Here is a 20,946-nt window from a genome sequence, read left to right on the forward strand (position 1 = left end):
GAGAGAGAGAGAGAGGGAGAGAGACACAGAGAGAGAGAGAGACACAGAGAGAGAGAGAGAGACAGAGAGAGAGAGAGAGAGAGAGAGAGAGGAGAGACAGAGAGAGAGAGGAGAGAGACACACAGAGAGAGAGAGAGAGAGAGGAGGGAGAGAGGAGAGAGAGAGAGAGGAGAGAGAGACAGAGACAGAGAGAGAGAGAGAGAGAGAGAGAGAGAGAGAGAGAGAGAGAGAGAGAGAGAGAGAGAGAGAGAGAGAGAGAGAGAGAGAGAGGGAGAGAGGAGAGAAGCAAGGAGAGGAAACAGACAGAGACAAAGAGACTGGAGTGCGCCCCCTACCTGGTGGCGTCGGGCGCTGGTTTGAGGTGTCCCTGTGCGTTGCCCTCCCACACGCCATTGGCCAGCTCGTTGCCTATAGAGGTCATGACCTTGAGGAGCTCCAGGGGCCACTCATCCAGGTCAAGGGACCGAACACGAGATAGGTGGGTCCCCAGGTTCCTGTGGATTCCTGAACACTCGATACAGATCAACGCTCCCAGGTTCAGACTGGCCCAGTCGGGGTCTGGGAGGGAGAGACAGAGAGACGACACACATTTCAGATATTTAATTTGAATCCACAAGACATTATATTTGCAAAAGGATTCAAAAAGTCATAGAATAATGGACACAATAATAAAACGTATTATAGTTTTTTGACCTGCCTAATAAAATCAATCAATCAATACCAAATACCGTGTTAGTGAAGGATTAGATGGGAGGTGAAGGAGACAGAGCAGTTATTACTGAAGGATTAGATGGGAGGTGAAGGAGACAGGGAAGGTATTACTGAAAGATGGGAGGTGAAGGAGACAGGGAAGGTATTACTGAAGGATTAGATGGGAGGTGAAGGAGACAGGGAAGGTATTACTGAAGGATTAGATGGGAGGTGAAGGAGACAGGGAAGGTATTACTGAAGGATAGATGGGAGGTGAAGGAGACAGAGAAGGTATTACTGAAGGATTAGATGGGAGGTGAAGGAGACAGAGCAGGTATTACTGAAGGATTAGATGGGAGGTGAAGGAGACAGGGAAGGTATTACTGAAAGATGGGAGGTGAAGGAGACAGGGAAGGTATTACTGAAGGATTAGATGGGAGGTGAAGGAGACAGAGCAGGTATTACTGAAGGATTAGATGGGAGTTGAAGGAGACAGAGCAGGTATTACTGAAGGATTAGATGGGAGGTGAAGGAGACAGAGCAGGTATTACTGAAGGATTAGATGGGAGGTGAAGGAGACAGAGCAGGTATTACTGAAAGATGGGAGGTGAAGGAGACAGAGCAGGTATTACTGAAGGATTAGATGGGAGGTGAAGGAGACAGGGAAGGTATTACTGGATTAGATGGGAGGTGAAGGAGACAGAGCAGGTATTACTGAAGGATTAGATGGGAGGTGAAGGAGACAGGGAATGTATTACTGAAGGATTAGATGGGAGGTGAAGGAGACAGGGAAGGTATTACTGAAGGATTAGATGGGAGGTGAAGGAGACAGAGCAGGTATTACTGAAGGATTATATGGGAGGTGAAGGAGACAGAGAAGGTATTACTGAAGGATTAGATGGGAGGTGAAGGAGACAGAGCAGGTATTACTGAAGGATTAGATGGGAGGTGAAGGAGACAGAGCAGGTATTACTGAAGGATTAGATGGGAGGAGAAGGAAACAGAGAAGGTATTACTGAAGGATTAGATGGGAGGTGAAGGAGACAGGGAAGGTATTACTGAAGGATTAGATGGGAGGTGAAGGAGACAGAGTAGGTATTACTGAAGGATTAGATGGGAGGTGAAGGAGACAGGGAAGGTATTACTGAAGGATTAGATGGGAGGTGAAGGAGACAGAGCAGGTATTACTGAAGGATTAGATGGGAGGTGAAGGAGACAGAGTAGGTATTACTGAAGGATTAGATGGGAGGTGAAGGAGACAGAGCAGGTATTACTGAAGGATTAGATGGGAGGTGAAGGAGACAGAGCAGGTATTACTGAAGGATTAGATGGGAGGTACACTGTTGTTAGCTAGCAGAGGTAAGATAGATAGATGGTTGTGACTCACTCTGGGCCTCACAGTCCACACAGCGAGAGTTCCCTCTCAGGCTCCTCACATTCTGTAAGGCCATGGCCTCAGACTGGCTGGTCAGACGTGACTGTAGGAAAACAATCCAACTGACATTGTTATTTACATTTTACATTTTAGTCATTTAGCAGACGCTCTTATCCAGAGCAACTTACAGTTAGTGAGTGCATACATTTTTCATACTGGCCCCCCGTGGGAATCGACCCCACAACCCTGGCGTTGCAAGCGCCATGCTCTACCAACTGAGCTACAGAAGGCCCTATATGCATGGCTATAATAGCATACACAGTCACTAACCTAGACACACACACACACCATGTTCATCACACAAACTCATTTAGATTTGTTTCCAGGAAAAGGAAGCAAGAGAATGTGTGTGTTTCTGTAAGAATAAATCACACAGCAAACAAACAGAATGAAGGTGGCGTGGAGACAATGGAAGGTATTCTACAGTGCCATTGTTCCTCTGAGGCCCGGGGCGTCAACAGAACAGAGGGCTGGCTGGCTCAGAGTCGGCTGCTGCTGCCCGGCCTGGTCCAGTACGCTACTGGAGGGCAACGGAACCACTACAGCTACATTACACTTACAGTAATTGCCATTTGTAATTATTTGTGTGTGTGTGTTTGGGGGTTGAGCAAGTGTGTGTGTGTGTGGGAATGAGTGTGTGTGTGTGCGCGCGTGAATAGGCCTATACGAGGGTGTGTATACAATGCTAATCCCAACCGTTCCTATTAAAACAGTTGTTGAGTTGCATGGATGTATAGTCTGGTATAGTATTGTAAGAATACAGTACAGTATTGTAATAGTGTGATATAGTATATTGTCATAGTGTGATATAAACTCAGCAAAAAAAGAAACGTCACTTTTTCAGGACCCTGTCTTTCAAAGATAATTCGTAAAAATCCAAATAACTTCACAGATCTTCATTGTAAAGGGTTTAAACACTGTTTCCTATGCTTGTTCAATGAACCATAAACAATTCATGAACATGCACCTGCGGAACGGTCGTTAAGACACTAACAGCTTACAGATGGTAGGTCCTCTGTGGCTCAATTGGTAGAGCATGGCACTTGTAACGCCAGGGTAGTGGGTTCGATCCCCGGGACCACCCATACGTAAAAATGTATGCACGCATGACTAAGTCGCTTTGGATAAAAGCGTCTGCTAAATGGCATATTATATTATTTTATTATAATTAAGGTCACAGTTATGAAAACTTAGGACACTAAAGAGGCCTTTCTACTGACTTTGAAAAACACCAAAAGAAAGATGCCCAGGGTCCCTGCTCATCTGCGTGAACGTGCCTTAGGCATGCTGCAAGGAGGCATGAGGACTGCAGATGTGGCCAGGGCAATAAATTGCAATGTCCATACTGTGAGACGCCTAAGACAGCGCTACAGGGAGACAGGACGGACAGCTGATCGTCCTCGCAGTGGCAGACCACGTGTAACAACACCTGCACAGGATCGGTACATCCGAACATCACACCTGCGGGACAGGTACAGGATGGCGGCAACAACAACTGCCCGAGTTAGATCAGGAACGCACAATCCCTCCATCAGTGCTCAGACTGGCTGCTATAGGCTGAGAGAGGCTGGACTGAGGGCTTGTAGGCCTGTTGTAAGGCAGGTCCTCACCAGACATCACCAGCAACAACGTCGCCTATGGGAACAAACCCGCCGTCACTGGACCAGACAGGACTGGCAAAAAGTGCTCTTCACTGACGAGTCACGGTTTTGTCTCACCAGGGGTGATGGTCGGATTCGCGTTTATCGTCGAAGGAATGAGCGTTACACTGAGGCCTGTACTCTGGAGCGGGATTGATTTGGAGGTGGAGGGTCAGTCATGGTTTGGGGCGGTGTGTCACAGCATCATCGGACTGAGCTTGTTGTCATTGCAGGCAATCTCAACGCTGTGCGTTACACAGAAGACATCCTCCTCCCTCATGTGGTACCCTTCCTGCAGGCTCATCCTGACATGACCCTCTAGCATGACAATGCCCCCAGCCATACTGTTAGTTCTGTGAGTGATTTCCTGCAAGACAGGAATGTCGGTGTTCTGCCAGCGGAGAGCCCTGATCTCAATCCCATTGAGCACGTCTGGGACCTGTAGGATCGGAGGGTGAGGTCTAGGGCCATTCCCCTCAGAAATGTCCGGGAACTTGCAGGTGCCTTGGTGGAAGAGTGGGGTAACATCTCACAGCAAGAACTGGCAAATCTGGTGCAGTCCATGAGGAGGAGATGCCCTGCAGTCCTTAATGCAGCTGGTGGCAACACCAGATACTGACTGTTACTTTTGATTTTGACCCCCCCTTTGTTTAGGGACACATTATTCAATTTCTGTTAGTCAAATGTCTGTGGAACTTGTTCAGTTTATGTCTAAGTTGTTGAATCTTGTTATGTTCATACAAATATTTACACATGTTAAGTTTGCTGAAAATAAACGCAGTTGACACTTTATTTTTTTGCTGAGTTAAGTATAGCATATATAACGTGAACAGTAGTGGTCCCAGAACAGAGCCTTGAGGAACACCAAAATGGAGGAATAGTGTGGTATAGTATTGTAATACCATCCAGGACCTCAAAGACTCCAGCCACCCAAGTCATAGACTGTTCTCTCTGCTACCATACAGCAAGCTGTACCGGAGAGCCAAGTCTAGGTCCAAAAGGCTCCTGAACAGCTTCTACCCCAAGCCATAAGACTGCTGAACAGTTAATCAAATGCCTACCCAGACTATTTGCATTGAACCCTTTGTTTTGTTTTTTAATGACATTCTTGCACTGGCACTCCAACATACACACACACACGCAGCTGCTACTCTGTTTATGATCTATGCTGATTGCCTATTTACTTTTACCCCTACCTACATGTACATATTACCTCCACTACCTGGTACCCCTGCACATTGACTCAGTACTGGTACTCCATGTATACAGCATCCTTATTGTTATTGTATTGCGTTACTTTTTCTTGTTTTGCTAATATTTTCTTATCTTTTAACTCTGCATTGTTTGTTAAGGGCTCGTCAGTAAGCATTCACGGTAAAGTCTACACCTGTTGTATTGGGCGCATGTGACAAATTACATTTGATTAGATTTAATAGTAGTGTAATAGTATTGTAACCAGAGTGTAATAGTATTGTTATAGTATTGTAACCATAGTGTAATAGTATTGTAATAGTGTAGTATAATATTGTAACCATAGTGTAATAGTATTGTAATAGTGTAGTATAGTATTGTAACCATAGTGTAATAGTATTGTAATAGTGTGGTATAGTATTGTAACAGTACTGTAACAGTGTGGTATAAAATTCTAACAGTACTGTAACAGTATTGTAATATTGTAGTATAGTATTCTAACAGTACTGTAACAGTATTGTAACAGTGTGGTATAGTATTGTAACAGTACTGTAACAGTATTGTAATATTGTAGTATAGTATTCTAACAGTACTGTAACAGTATTGTAACAGTGTGGTATAGTATTGTAACAGTACTGTAACAGTATTGTAATATTGTAGTATAGTATTCTAACAGTACTGTAACAGTATTGTAACAGTGTGGTATAGTATTGTAACAGTACTGTAACAGTGTGGTATAAAATTCTAACAGTACTGTAACAGTATTGTAATATTGTAGTATAGTATTCTAACAGTAGTGTAACAGCATTGTAACAGTGTGGTATAGTATTGTAACAGTACTGTAACAGTATTGTAATATTGTAGTATGGTACCTTGGCCTTGCTGCTCTCACAGGACTGCAGGCTGGCTAGGATTTGGCTCTCGACGGCCTGGACCCAGGCATCTCTCTCCTCGTACGAGGTGGCCTCAAAGTGCCACGTCTGGCCCGTCAAAGACACAATGGTCAACTCGAAGTTCTCCTCTTGTTCTGGAGGACAGAGGGATAGAAAGAGAGGGTCAGTTTCAGGGTTGGTGGCACACATATCTAATGCACTGCAACACACACACACACACACACACACACACACACACACAAACAACAAACTTCACACAGAGCACTGCTAGCACAATAGGTTCCAATATTGTGAGGAAAACAGATCTGAGTTCAGATACAGGTTACAAGTTGTCACTACTCTTCAGACAAACTCATGGCAGAAGTGCCCCTAACTAACTAACCTCAGATCTAGGATCTATATTAGTGGTTAGGCCTAGTGTCCCTAACTAACTAACTAACTAACTATACTGAGCAAAAATATAAACGCATCATGTTTCATGAGCTGAAATAAAAGATCCCCGAAATTTTCCATACGCACAAAAAGCTTTTCTCTAATTTGTTTACATCCCTGTTAGTGAGCATTTTATAATTTGTCAAGATAATCCATCCACCTGACAAGTGTGGCATATCAATAAGCTGATTAAAACAGCATGATCATTACACAGATGCACATGGGGACAATAAAAGGCCACTCTAAAATGTGTAGTTTTGTCATACAACAATGCCACAGATATCTAAAGTTTTGAGGGAGCATGCAATTGACATGCTGACTGCAGGAACGTCCACCAGAGCTGTTGCCATGAGATTTCATGTTCATTCCTCTACCATAAGCCACCTCCGTCATTTTAGAGAATTTGGCAGTATGTCCAACCGGCCTCACAACCGCAGACCACGTGTAACCACGCCAGCCAAAGACCAAAGTATTTCTGTCTGTAATAATGCCCTTTTGTGGGGATTTTTTTATTTTATTGGTTGGGCCTGGCTCCCAGTCATGTGAAATCCATAGATTAGGGCCTAATGAATTTAGTGTGCCTTCGGAAAGTATTCAGACCCTTTGACCTTTCCACATTTTGTTACGTTACAGCCTTATTCTAAAATGGATTAAATAAATAGAAATGCTCTGCAATCTACACACTATACCCCATAACACCAAAGCGAAAACAGGCTTTTAGAATTTTTTGCAAATGTATTACAAATAAAAAACAGAAATACCTTATTTACATAAGTATTCAGACCCTTTGCTATGAGACTCGAAGTTGAGCTCAGGTGCATCCTGTTTCCATTGATCATCCTTGAGATATTTCTACAACTTGATTGGAGTTCACATGTGGTAAATTGAATTGATTGGACATGATTTGGGAAGGCACACACCTGTCTATATAAGGTCCCAAAGTTGACAGTGCATGTCAGAGCAAAAACCAAGCCATGAGGTCGAAGGAATTGTCCGTAGAGCTCCGAGACAGGATTGTGTTGAGGCATAGATCTGGGAAAGGTTACAAAAAAAATTCTGCAGCATTGAAGGTCCCCAAGAACACAGTGGCCTCCATCATTCTTAAATGGAAGAAGTTTGGAACCACCAAGACTCTTCCTAGAGCTGGCCGCCCGGCCAAACTGAGCAATTGGGGGAGAAGGGCCTTGGTCAGGGAGGTGACCAAGAACCCGATGGTCACTGACAGAGCTCTAGAGTTCCTCTGTGGAGATGGGAGAACCTTCCAGAAGGACAACCATCTCTGCAGCTACCACCAAGCAGGCCTTTATGGTAGAATGGCCAGGCGGAAGCCACTCTTCACTAAAAGGCACATGACAGCCCGCTTGGAGTTTGCCTAAAGACTCTCAGACCATGAGCAACAAGATTCTCTGGTCTGATGAAAACAAGATTGAACTCTTTGGCCTGAATGCCAAGTGTCACGTCTGGAGGAAACCTGGCACCATCCCTACAGTAAAGCATGGTGGTGGCAGCATCATGCTGTGGGGATGTTTATCAGCGGCAGGGACTGGGAGACTAGTCAGGATCGAGGGAAAGATGAACGGAGAAAAGTAAAGAGATCCTTGAGGAAAACCTGCTCCAGAGCGCTCAGGACCTCAGACTAGGGCAAAGGTTCACCTTCCAACAGGACAACGACCCTAAGCACAGCCAAGACAACGCAGGAGTGGCTTCGGGACAAGTCTCTGAATGTCCTTGAGTGGCCCAGCCAGAGCCCGGACTTGAACCCAATCTAACATCTCTGGAGAGACCTGAAAGTAGCTGTGCAGCGACGCTCCCCATCCAACCTGACAGAGCTTGAGAGGATCTGCAGAGAAGAATGGGAGAAACTTCCCAAATACAGGTGTGCCAAGCTTGTAGTGTCATACCCAAGAAGAATCAAGGCTGTAAACACTGCCAAAGGTGCTTCAACAAAGTACTAAGGGTCTGAATACTTACAGTACCAGCCAAAAGTTTGGACACACCTACTCATTACAGGGTTTTTCTTTATTTTTACTATTTTCTACACTGTAGAATAATACTGAAGACATAAAAATTATGAAATAACACATATGGAATCATGTAGTAACCAAAAAAGTGTTACATTAAAATATATTTTATATTTGAGATCCTTCAAAGTAGCCTCCCTTTGACCTTTACACTCTTTTTTTTTGGGGGGGGGGGGGGGGGGGGGGGTAGATCAGCTTAATATTGCAGGTAGATTGTAACTTCCATCAATGTAATTGTCTGCATCACTTCCAATCCCCCATGTTTTTTATATATATACTCCCCTTTATTACTTTTCAACCCCGCCATCCTTTCCCTACTTGGGGTAAATTAGTGAACAACAATGCCCAGGCCTCTACTTCCAGGCTATACTTACTATCTACACCTTATGGACACAGTCAATTTTACAATAATTCTATTTTATTTGTTTTTGCTCCTGAACTTCTTCTACTCTCAACCTCTCCGATCATTTTCATGATGTCCATCAGGTTTGCTTCTATATGCCATATCTTTCTAACTGTGCTCTTTCCCAAAAGCTCCCAACATACAACCTATATACTTATTATGGACACAGTATGCTTATAGTTATCTTGTTATTATTTGTTGTTATTTGTTATTAGTCCCATCCTTCAACTCCATTCAATACCTCCCATCTATCTCTTAACACCATCCATATAGGATTTCTATTTGCCATATATATTTCAACCGTACTGTGATGTTTTACAAAAGTTCTGAACCTTTCTATACTCATTGCTTCTACAGATTGTGAATTAAAAATAATTATTATATTATTGATCCATTGACTATGACTTTTCAGATCACCCAGTAATGCTATCTGCAAGGTTAGCTCCAGGTAAATATTGCAATCCTTTAGCCATTCCTGGACCTGTGTCCAAAAACAAGCTACAAATGGACAGGACCAAAACAAATGATCTAATGATTCTGTCTCTTCACAGCAAAATCTGCAGAGCTGGGAAGATTGTATCCCCCATATAAATAACATTCTATTGGTAGCAAGAATTGTATATAATAATTTAAATTGAAAGATTCACATTTTTGAATCCGGTGTCGTTTTGCGTGTCAGTTCATAAACACTATGCCATGGGATCGGTACGTCAAAGATCTCTTCCCAACTATTTTGCAATTTATATGGGACGGCTGTCAATCCTTTGGTCCTTAAGTGAAACTGATATACTTTTTTATTTATCACAGTTTTCCTTAACCAATTATGTTCTTTAATGCAAGGCCGACAGACAAGTTCCTTACTTTCTCCCCCTTCCACTTTCCTCTTCCACTTTTGCGGTAAGGCTGCAATTATTTGGTTGTAATTTTGGGTAGAGCAGACATTTCCATATGTTTTTGTTAGCTGCATGTGCGACATAACTCCACCAGTCCTACCGATGATATCATTTACGAAGATTATACCTTTTTTAAACATTCTGTCAAAAAATAAAGGTTTTTTGTCAATTAGTATATTTGAATTTAACCACAATATTTGTTGCATTATTTGTTCTGTCGTTTCTGTAGGATTAAATTGAAATTGCAACCAACTTTCTATGGCTTGTTTTAGAAATAGTGATATTTGGGAGATGATTTCCTTTTCAAATAACTGAAAATGAGTGGTTGTAATCTGAATAAAGGGAAAAAGGCCATTCTTGAACATTGGGTGAGACAATCTTACTAATTTGCTTGAGAACCAGTTCGGATTTAAGTATAACTTTTGTATGACTGAAGCTTTTAGTGATAGGTCTAATGCTTTAATATTTAATAATTTCTGTCCTCCGAATTCATATTCATTATATAAATAGGCCCTTTTAATTTTGTCTGGCTTGCCGTTCCAAATAAAATTGAATATTTTTTTCTCATATAATTTAAAAAACTGTTCGCTAGGCGTAGGCAAGACTATAAGCAAATAGGTAAACTGGGATAATACTAAAGAGTTAATCAGGGTGATTTTTCCACAAATTGACAGGTATTTACCTTTCCATGGTAGCAAGATCTTATCTATTTTTGCTAACTTTCTATTAAAATGTATTGACGTGAGATCATTTATTTCCTTTGGGATATGTATTCCGAGGATATCCACATCACCATCAGACAATTTTATTGGTAAACTAAAAAATTGTATTTTTTAGTGATCCAATACGTAATATAGTACATTTGTCATAATTTGGTTGTAATCCAGAGAGGTTAGAAAATGTATCTAGATCCTCTATGAGGCTGTGGAGGGATTCTAGTTGTGGATTTAAAAGAAAACATGAATCATCAGCGTACAATGACACCTTTGTTTTTAAGCCCTGGATTTCTAATCCTCTGATATTATTATTGGATCTGATTTTAATAGCTAACATCTCATTGGCCACAATAAATAGATATGCCGATAGTGGACAACCTTGTTTCACTCCTCTTGACAGTTTAAAACTTTTTGAGAAATAGCCATTATTTACTATTTTACACATAGGGTTACTATACATGATTTTGACCCATTTTATAAGAGATTCTCCAAAATTGAAATGCTCCAGGCATTTATATATAAACCCCAGTCGTACTTTATCAAATGCCTTTTCGAAGTCTGCTATGAATAGCAGGCCTTGTTTCCCATATTTTCCATAGTGTTCTATTGTTTCCAATACTTGCCTTATATTCTCTCAACTAGCTTCATGAGGTAACCTGGAATGCATTTCAATTAACAGGTGTGCCTTGTTAAAACTTAATTTGTGGAATTTATTTCCTTCTTAATGCGTTTGAGCCAATCAGTTGTGTTGTGACAAGGTAGGGGGGTATACAGAAGATAGCCCTATTTGGTAAAAGACCAAGTCCATATTATGGCAAGAACAGCTCACATAAGCAAAGAGAAATGACAGTCCATCATTACTTTAAGACATGAAGGTCAGTCAATCCTGAAAACTTCAAGAACTTTGAAAGTTTTTTCAAGTGCAGTCGCAAAACCCATGTAACGCTATGATGAAACTGGCTCTCATGAGGACCGCCACAGGAAAGGAAGACCCAGAGTTACCTCTGCTGCAGAGGATAAGTTCATTTGAGTTAACTGCACCTCAGATTGCAGCCCAAATAAATGCATCTCAACATCAACTGTTCAGAGGAGACTGCGTGAATCAGGCCTTCATGGTCTAATTGCTGCAATTAAACCACTACTAAAGGACACCAATAAGAAGAAGAGACGTGCTTGGACCAAGAAACACGAGCAATGGACATTAGACCGGTGGAAATCTGTCCTTTGGGCTGGAGTCCAAATTTGAGATTTTTGGTTCCAACTGCCGTGTCTTTGTGAGACGCAGAGTAGATGGTTCCCACCGTGAAACATGGAGGAGGAGGTGTGATGGTGTGGGAGTGCTTTGCCGGTGACACTGTTGGTGATTTATTTAGAATTCAAGGCACACTTAACCAGCATGGCTACCACAGCATTCTGCAGCGATACGCCATCCCATCTGGTTTGGGCTTAGTGGGACTATCATTTGTTTTTCAACAGGACAATGACCCAACACACCTCCAGGCTGTGTAAGGGCTATTTGACCAAGGAGGAGAGTGATGGAGTGCTGCATCAGATTACCTGGCCTCAACAATCACCCGACCTCAACCCAATTGAGATGGAAAAGTGAAGGAAAAGCACCCAACAAGTGCTCAGCATATGTGGGAACTCCTTTAAGACTGTTGGAAAAGCATTCCAGGTGAAGCTGGTTGAGAGAATGCCAACAGTGTGCAAAGCTGTCATCAAGGCAAAGGGTGGCTACTTTGAAGAATCTCAAATATAAAATATATTTGATTTGTTTAACACTTTTTTGGTTACTACATGATTCCATATGTGTTATTTCATAGTTTTGATGTCTTCACTATTATTCTACAATGTATAAAATAGTGAAAATAAAGAAAAACCCTTGAATGCGTAGGTGTGTCCAAACCTTTGACTGGTACTATATGTAAATGTTATATTTCAGTTTTTTTTTTTTTTATAAATTAGCAAACATTTCTAAAAACCTGTTTTTGCTTTGTCATTTTGGGGTATTGTGTGGAGATTGATGAAGAAAAAAAAATAAAACGTGGAAAAGGTCAAGGGGTCTAAATACCTTCTGAAGGCACTGTATTTCAACTGACTGATTTCCTTATATGAACTGTAACACAGCAAAATCTTTGCTATTGCTGTGTTTATATATTTTTTCGGTATAACTAACCTCAGATCTAGGATCAACATTAGTGGTTAGGCCAGGGGCAGCTTCTACCCACTCCCTTCATGGTCCAGAATCACAGGCCCTTTTCAGTGGTTGTGGCAAGATGGTGTACAGCTACGGTAAAAAAGTTGCATGTTCGACTTGCGTCTGGGAAAATTGCAACGTAAGTACTCCTAACCTGCTGCGTAAGTTCTTCTAACCTGCTGGGTAAGTTCTCCAAACTTGCTACGTACGTTCTCCTAACCTGCTGCGTTAATTCTCCTAACCTGCTGCGTTAATTCTCCTAACCTGCTGCGCTAATTATCTTAACCTGCTGCGTTCTCTTAACCTGCTGCGTTAATTCTCCTAACCTGCTGCGATAATTCTCCTAACCTGCTGCGATAATTCTCCTAACCTGCTGCGATAATTCTCCTAACCTGCTGCGTTAATTCTCCTAACCTGCTGCGCTAATTCTCCTAACCTGCTATGTTAATTCTCCTAACCTGCTACGTTAATTCTCCTAACCTGCTACGTTAATTATCTTACACTGCTGTGTTAATTCTCCTAACCTGCTGCGTTAGTTCTCCTAACCTGCTGCGTTAGTTCTCTTAACCTGCTGCGTTAGTTCTCCTAACCTGATGCTTAAGTTCTCCTAACCTGCTACAAAAAGTCACTTCTGTCCGTAGCTGTATTCCATCTAGTCAAAACCCTTTTCAGTGGGACAGAGCAGAACAGTCTTTTAGCTGTACCACAGATCCTAGTGACCTCTTAAACCCCTCCACCTCCGTCCCCCTCCGGCCAGGATATCCCCCCAATTACTGGCCCTGTGGCCCCCAGTGGACCCCCCCCAGGACCCGGAGCTATCAGTGGTCCAGAATAAAGGTCAGTCATTACAATCACGACCCCCCCTACAGGGGAACACATGGGTCTGCTACCCAGACCTCACCCATCATAGGCTACTGGGGCTAATCAGGACTCTGTGTGTTTTAGAGAGAGTGACGCAGGCTCTTTCACAATTAACGTCAAAGCTCTGACATTGTGTGTGTGTGTGTGTGTGTGTCTCATTTGCGGGGTCACATTTGGAAGCTGTTAAGAACAAAAGGAGGGATTGAAGAAGAGGTGAAGTGGAGGAACATGGCAGGATGGGAAGGGCACAGCTGGTTCTGATGAGGGAGATCAGACACCAACCTGGTTCCGTTTACAATTTACTCCAATGAGAAGGGACAGGGTGCCCAATTACATAATGAAGAGCCAATCAGCCCCCTCTCCTCAGCCCTCCAGCATGCGCTAATCAGAGGGCTTCTCAATACGACTACCTGAGGAACCGGTGTGGGCAGCAGCACCACAATCTTGTAGTGAGTGACTTCTTGTCATTGTAAGCTAGCTACATTGGTGGTAGCCGCGTTATAACAGCTTTTGGCTCTGGAGTGTCATGGCACCTACACTATATACTTCACAAATAATACATTACAGCACTAGTCAACTAGTTAGAATAGACTAGTAATCACTGACAGCTTTGTGATGTCTTCTGTCTGGGAGTGGAGATCTGATCACCACCCTGGGAGAAGATTAAAAGTTGAACCAGCCGAGAAGAGGGAGAGCGGCAAGAGAGAGAGAGAGTCAGGCTGGAGGAGCCAAACCATTTACTCCTCTCCTCACTCACTCATTTAGCTAATTGGCTTCCTCTCAGAGACCAGTGAAGCTGAAGTTCCCTTCTGGCTTCAGTGTTCAGACCCACAATGAAAGGCCTTTGTCTCCCTACATCTCTCTCTGCCTGGCTAAGGATGGGAGGATGGGCCCCGTGGCTAAATGAGTTAAAAACCTGAAGAGCCTTTAACTTCCTGCATGGGTAAAGAGACTACAGATGTTGCAGGCTCGACTGTCTTTAGATTACATGATAGAGGTTTCATCTGAAATAACCTCTTCCATCTTGTCCTACAACCTTATCTTCATCTTAGAGACATAGCTACAGTAGAAGACTGTAGGTATTTCTGCTGAGGTCAAATCCTGTCGCTAAAGAGGCCTATCAGATGTGTCTCTCCCTATCAGATGTGTCTCTCCCTATCAGATGTGTCTCTCCCTATCAGATGTGTCTCTCCCTATCAGATGTGTCTCTCCCTATCAGATGTGTCTCTCCCTATCAGATGTGTCTCTCCCTATCAGATGTGTCTCTCCCTATCAGATGTGTCTCTCCCTATCAGATGTGTCTCTCCCTATCAGATGTGTCTCTCCCTATCAGATGTGTCTCTCCCTATCAGATGTGTCTCTCCCTGCTCCTGGGACTGTGGTGTCGTCTCGTCCGAGATTGGGCCCCACCCTTCAAACGCTGACAAGCCCTGTGGGGTCAGGAACAATGTTCTCATCATAATTAAATGTTCCTGCTTTTCTCTGCAGAGGGGGAGAGAGGGGGTGGTTGTTTGACAATTATGGAAACCAACAATGCAGAAAGCCGAGCCCAGCTAGCCGAGGCATAAAGTAATGCTGTTCCAACCCCCGTCGCCTCCCCCTCCTCATTCTCCAGTCGATTAATGAATTTCAAAATAAAAATGAAAGGGCATTAGGCTGTGCAATTGTGTAACCCCCCATTCTAACACTCCCACCCACAACTTTCCTCTGCAAACCCTGAAATAAGGTGGCTATTACTGGGAGGCCCACTGAGTCATGAGTCATGACAGGCAGCCTCAGCCTGTCTCCTATACTGCCCTGATATACCACAGCCTGTCTGTCTCCTATACTGCCCTGATATACCACAGCCTGTCTGTCTCCTATACTGCCCTGATATACCACAGCCTGTCTGTCTCCTATACTGCCCTGATATACCACAGCCTGTCTGTCTCCTATACTGCCCTGATATACCACAGCCTGTCTGTCTGTCTGTCTCCTATACTGCTCTGATATACCACAGCCTGTCTGTCTCCTATACTGCCCTGATATACCACAGCCTGTCTGTCTGTCTGTCTCCTATACTGCTCTGATATACCACAGCCTGAATTAAAACATGTCTGGCAGTGTGAGAAGGCCCTTTGTTTGGTTAGATTTCATATCGCATCACAACATAAGCTATCTGTTAACCTGAGATTTCTCAAAAGGAAAATGGGCACTCACGCACACTTATGTGAAATACAGATCAGTCTTATTTGATATACTCTTTCAAGCACACACGCAGAGACACACACTCACACTCTCCGTCGCCCCACCACTCGTAGTAATCACACCACTGCTCCGAGCTACAGGGGAGAGCCACATTCAGAGAGAGAGCGAGAGAGAGAGTGTGGCGCTGTCGTCGAGGCAATTTGTGAACTCTGACACGGGCAACCTTTAACAGCACACCCAAATATAAGATAGACCATTTACAGGCATTACAGAGGAAAGGCAGCACTACACATGCAGATGGACCAGGGCTTAGGCCCAGGCCCTGCAAGAGTAACCCAATAGAGAGAGGGTATATGTGGGTTGGGGTGGGTCTGGGGGCTACATGGGCTCGGGTGGTGCAATGAGGGGGGAGGACGCGTCTGGAAAAAGGGAGAGGAGGAAGGGAGAGGGGGAAGGAGGTGGGTGAGGCTCCGGAAACAGAAATTAAAAGCCTTAAATGTCAGCTCACACAGTATTGCTTGGTGAAACAGGTCATTACTCCCCATAGTATTCACACCCTTTCACAGCATTAATAACCTGGAAAATAGTACAGCAATTGTTGGCTTCTCAATAAATAAATATGTATTTCTTAATGAACAAGTACATAATATAAGGGGGGTGGGTAGGGAGGGGTTGGCCAATGGAATATATGTAAGTCTTCCTGCTCATGATTATGATGCTGTCCATCACATACAGTAACAATCCTGAGCCAGGAGTTAAGTTGGAGACCACTGAAGCACAGGGGGGAAGAAGTCACAAGGCACCCCACACACACACACACACACCGTGACATCCATGACACCAGAGACCGCATGCTCCAGGATGCTCTGTGTGTCTAAGGTGGTCTCCCTTACTTGGCAGTGAGAGGGGGACAGGAGGGGCAGAGGAAAGCACAGATGGCCATGAGGCGTAAACATGTCCACTGAGACAGGTCAAAGGGAAAAGATGGAGACACATGGTCATCATGGAGTGGAAGGCTGCCATCTTGGGTGTGTGAGCTCTCTCCCTCATGGTGGGTTAACCAGTCAGTCAGTTAGTTACCTTCCCAGTTGCTGATACTCTCTCCCTCATGGTGGGTTAACCAGTCAGTTAGTTAGTTACCTTCCCAGTTGCTGATCCTCTCTCCCTCATGGTGGGTTAACCAGTCAGTCAGTCAGTTAGTTACCTTCCCAGTTGCTGATACTCTCTCCCTCATGGTGGGTTAACCAGTCAGTCAGTTAGTTAGTTACCTTCCCAGTTGCTGACACCGCTGCTGTATATGTTACGCAGACTACCAACGCGGTTAAGTTTCCATGCTTTACATTTGGCTGCGTCCCGATGGGCAGCAGGAGGAGAGATGGAGAGACAGAAAGAAGAGACCGGAAGGACAGCGTAGAAGAATGAAGACAACACAAACAGAAAGAATCAAAAAACGAGAGAAAGAAACAGAAAAAAGGGAGGTACATTAGAGGGGGAGGAGTCAGGTGTAATAAACCAGAACATTAGAGGGGGAGGAGTCAGGTGTAATAAACCAGAACATTAGAGGGGGAGGAGTCAGGTGTAATAAACCAGAACATTAGAGGGGGAGGAGTCAGGTATAATAAACCAGAACATTAGAGGGGGAGGAGTCAGGTATAATAAACCAGAACATTAGAGGGGGAGGAGTCAGGTATAATAAACCAGAACATTAGAGGGGGAGGAGTCAGGTGTAATAAACCAGAACATTAGAGGGGGAGGAGTCAGGTGTAATAAACCAGAACATTAGAGGGGGAGGAGTCAGGTGTAATAAACCAGAACATTAGAGGGGGAGGAGTCAGGTATAATAAACCAGAACATTAGAGGGGGAGGAGTCAGGTGTAATAAACCAGAACATTAGAGGGGGAGGAGTCAGGTGTAATAAACCAGAACATTAGAGGGGGAGGAGTCAGGTGTAATAAACCAGAACATTAGAGGGGGAGGAGTCAGGTGTAATAAACCAGAACATTAGAGGGGGAGGAGTCAGGTGTAATCAACCAGAACATTAGAGGGGGAGGAGTCAGGTGTAATCAACCAGAACATTAGAGGGGGAGGAGTCAGGTGTAATAAACCAGAACATTAGAGGGGGAGGAGTCAGGTGTAATAAACCAGAACATTAGAGGGGGAGGAGTCAGGTGTAATAAACCAGAACATTAGAGGGGGAGGAGTCAGGTGTAATAAACCAGAACATTAGAGGGGGAGGAGTCAGGTGTAATAAACCAGAACATTAGAGGGGGAGGAGTCAGGTGTAATAAACCAGAACATTAGAGGGGGACTTGTGTGGGAGGGGCTAAGGTGAGTTGCCGTGACAAATCAAAAGTCAGCAGAAGAAGCAGGAATAGTTGAAGCTGAACAGTACTGCCATAAGATGATACACAGAGACTTCTTATTTACCATGACAACCTAGCAGCGGCATGTGCACAGAATGGAAACGCCAAAAATATATAGAACAAGTAAAATAGAATTGGTATTAAAAATGGAGGTAAAATAAAAACAAGCTAAGAAAAGGTTATCAGAGGGGGGTAGAGGGGTAAAATGTTCCCCTCTCCCTCTGAAGTTGTTCAGGTCCTGGACTATGTGCCCTCTGCTTTCACCTCCTATAATGAGGTACATACTCCACTCTTTAAATACACGCTTATACCCCCTCACAGCCCGCGCTGACGCTACTGTTATTTTCCCAACATCCCCCGAGGCTACGGAGAACATTTGTCACACAACGATCCCAGAAGAGAAAATACATCCATTCACCGGTCCCCCACTACTGCATAAGAAAAGGTAACAGTTTGGTAATGGGTGTGTGAGGTGTAAATGTTACACTGCTTGTACGAGCCTCGGCCTTATTGCCCTTCAAGGCGCTATTTTCCACACACAGGAATCTGGAGCAATCAAAAAGAAATACCCCAATATATGTTCAAGTAATTTACGTCTGCACCCACACACTCTAGTGTCTGTGTGTGTGCGTGTGTGTGTGTGTGTGTGTGTGCGTGTGTGCGTGTGTGTGACGTCTAAAATATGTGGATCCTTTGTACATTGGGTCCTTTGTACATCCAACGAATTCTGCTCTTCTGCATGGGAAACAACCTGGGACCTCTAACAATTTGACCTTTGGTGTCACACCTGCTGGACCTCTATGGCTACAAAGTGACCTGAATTATCTTCCATTTTAAGGAATTCACCAAACCGTTTCAGCAGACACACCTACCCTCTAAGGGCTAAATGATAGATGCATCAAGACGCTTCAGTCACAACCCAGACCACACCTACTTCTGCTCTCTTCAACAACCTGTGTGGAATGAATCCCCCAATCACCCAGTCTGCTATCTAACCACCTGATCCTTTGATCCCATATCAGATCGTTTTGTCCTGACTAACATCCTTCTCCTCTCCAGGAATGCCTCTTTCTCACTCCAGGAGGGAGGGCTCTGCAGCTGGTCTGCTGCGCTGTGTGAGGCCCCATCTCCACCGCCCATCTCAAAGGGGCTACACGGGGGCTTTCATGTCCCCAGTCTCCCATCTGAGGGGGGCCACAGGGAGGCTTTCATGTCCCAAGTCTCGAATCTGAGGGCCAACTTCGGTATCTCCAGCAGGCTCGCGGTCAGATCCCCTTTCAAAGGGCCCGCGCCGCGAGGAGCCGGACCCCCGTGCTGTAGTGTAGGTAACCAGGGGGTGCTAGGTAACGAGCTAACGAGGTGCGCTTACAGAGAGACAGTTAATTGTGGTGCTGTGATCGACGGAGCACACAGAGAAGGAGTGATACACCTGAATCAGGTGGCTGTGGTCTAAGGCACTGCATCGCAGTGCTAACTGTGCCACTAGAGATCCTGGTTCGAATCCAGGCTCTGTCGCAGCCGGCCGCGACCGGGAGACTCATGGGCGGCGCACAATTGGCCCAGCGTCGTCCAGGGTAGGGGAGGGAATGGCCGGCAGGGATGTAGCTCAGTTGATAGAGCATGGCGTTTGCAACGCCAGGGTTGTGGGTTCGATTCCCATGGGGGGCCAGTATAAAAAATAAAAATAAATATTCACTAACTGTAAGTCGCTCTGGATAAGAGCGTCTGCTAAATGACTAAAATGTAAATGTAATGTAAATGTAAATGAGAGGAAAGAGGGACGGAGGGGTAGAGATTAGGGGGTCTCCACGCGTCAAGCACAATGGGGGGGGGGGGGGGGGGGGGGGGGGGGGGGGGTCTGGCTCAGTGGCAGGAAGAAAGGAAAAATCCTGAAGTATCCCTTTAAGTTCACACACACACACGGAAAGCATGGTGAGTAAAATGTTATATATTTTTTATGTATATTTACTGAAATCTGAAAGGGAAAGAAAACAGAAGAAAAGAGAGACATGGAGAGATGAATGAGAGAGAGATATGGAGAGATGAAAGAGAGATATGGAGAGATGAAAGAGAGAGATATGGAGAGATGAAAGAGAGATATGGAGAGATGAAAGAGATATGCAAGCGAGAGAGATATGGAGAGATGAGAGAGATAGATATGGAGAGATGAAAGAGATAGATATGGAGAGATGAAAGAGATATGGAGAGATGCAAGCGAGAGAGATATGGAGAGATTAGATATATGGAGAGATGAAAGAGATATGTAGAGATGCAAGCGAAAGATATGGAGAGATGCAAGCGAGAGAGATATGGAGAGATGAGAGAGATATGGAGAGATGAAAGAGAGATATGGAGAGATGAAAGAGAGAGAGAGAGATGGAGAGATGAAAGGGTAGAGAGTGAGCAAGAGAGGTAGTCCGAGTGACGTATAACCTCACGGTGGCCCTACCTGGGCTAAAGGAGAGGGAGCGGTGAGGGTGCGGACGGAGCAGTGTGGAGCAGAGGGCGGCCCGCCCCGGCCCCTCACCTCATGAATAACGGGTGTGTGTGACAGGCTGATACTTCATCGGGGCCGTGGTGTGACAGGCGTCGAGCGGCCCCACGCTGTCGCGCGGTGCTTAATGGCTAAATTGGGAGACTGTAACTAATCGCTTATTGAATAATGAAAGTGCCACAGCTGATAAAAGATTTCAATACAGTGGATTATTTATAATATTTCACTTAAGTGCCCCGCTGACGAATGAGGCGAAGGGGCTGCACAGAGGCCGGCTGGCTGGGGCAGCGTCTCACAATGGTCGGCCTTCGGGAAAAGCGTGCGGGGTTGGGGGCTGTAGGAAGCACACTCTGGCCTAAAACATTTTTTGAATAAAGTGTGTGTGTGTGTGTGTGGGGGGGGGGGGGGGACAAGGAATAATCTAATCTAATCAAATTGTATTTGTCACATGCTTCGTAAACAACAGGTATAGACTAACAGTGAAATGCCTACAATGGGCCCTTCCCAACAATTCAGAGAGAAAAAAATTA

The 20,946-nt window shown here is 44.4% G+C and overlaps 1 protein-coding gene across 2 annotated transcripts in view; it reads right to left on the minus strand.

Moving 5' to 3' along the window:
- Positions 1-331: 331 nt before the first annotated feature.
- LOC311119203 (arf-GAP with GTPase, ANK repeat and PH domain-containing protein 1-like) overlaps positions 332-20,946 on the minus strand; it is a gene marked incomplete at its 3' end in the record, with an annotated part of 85,181 nt that continues 64,566 nt past the window's right edge. For both annotated transcript variants that reach the window (XM_084193935.1, XM_084193936.1), the window contains 3 exons: positions 5,829-5,983; positions 2,078-2,168; positions 332-558 (listed from right to left, as the gene is read on the minus strand). In XM_084193935.1, coding sequence (XP_084050061.1) covers positions 332-558; positions 2,078-2,168; positions 5,829-5,983 — 473 coding nt within the window. The remainder of the gene's footprint in view (positions 559-2,077; positions 2,169-5,828; positions 5,984-20,946) is intronic.

This window comes from Coregonus lavaretus (assembly GCF_964263955.1).
Source record: "Coregonus lavaretus genome assembly, contig: HAP1_SCAFFOLD_2123, whole genome shotgun sequence".
In the NCBI taxonomy this organism is placed as follows: Eukaryota; Metazoa; Chordata; class Actinopteri; order Salmoniformes; family Salmonidae; genus Coregonus; species Coregonus lavaretus.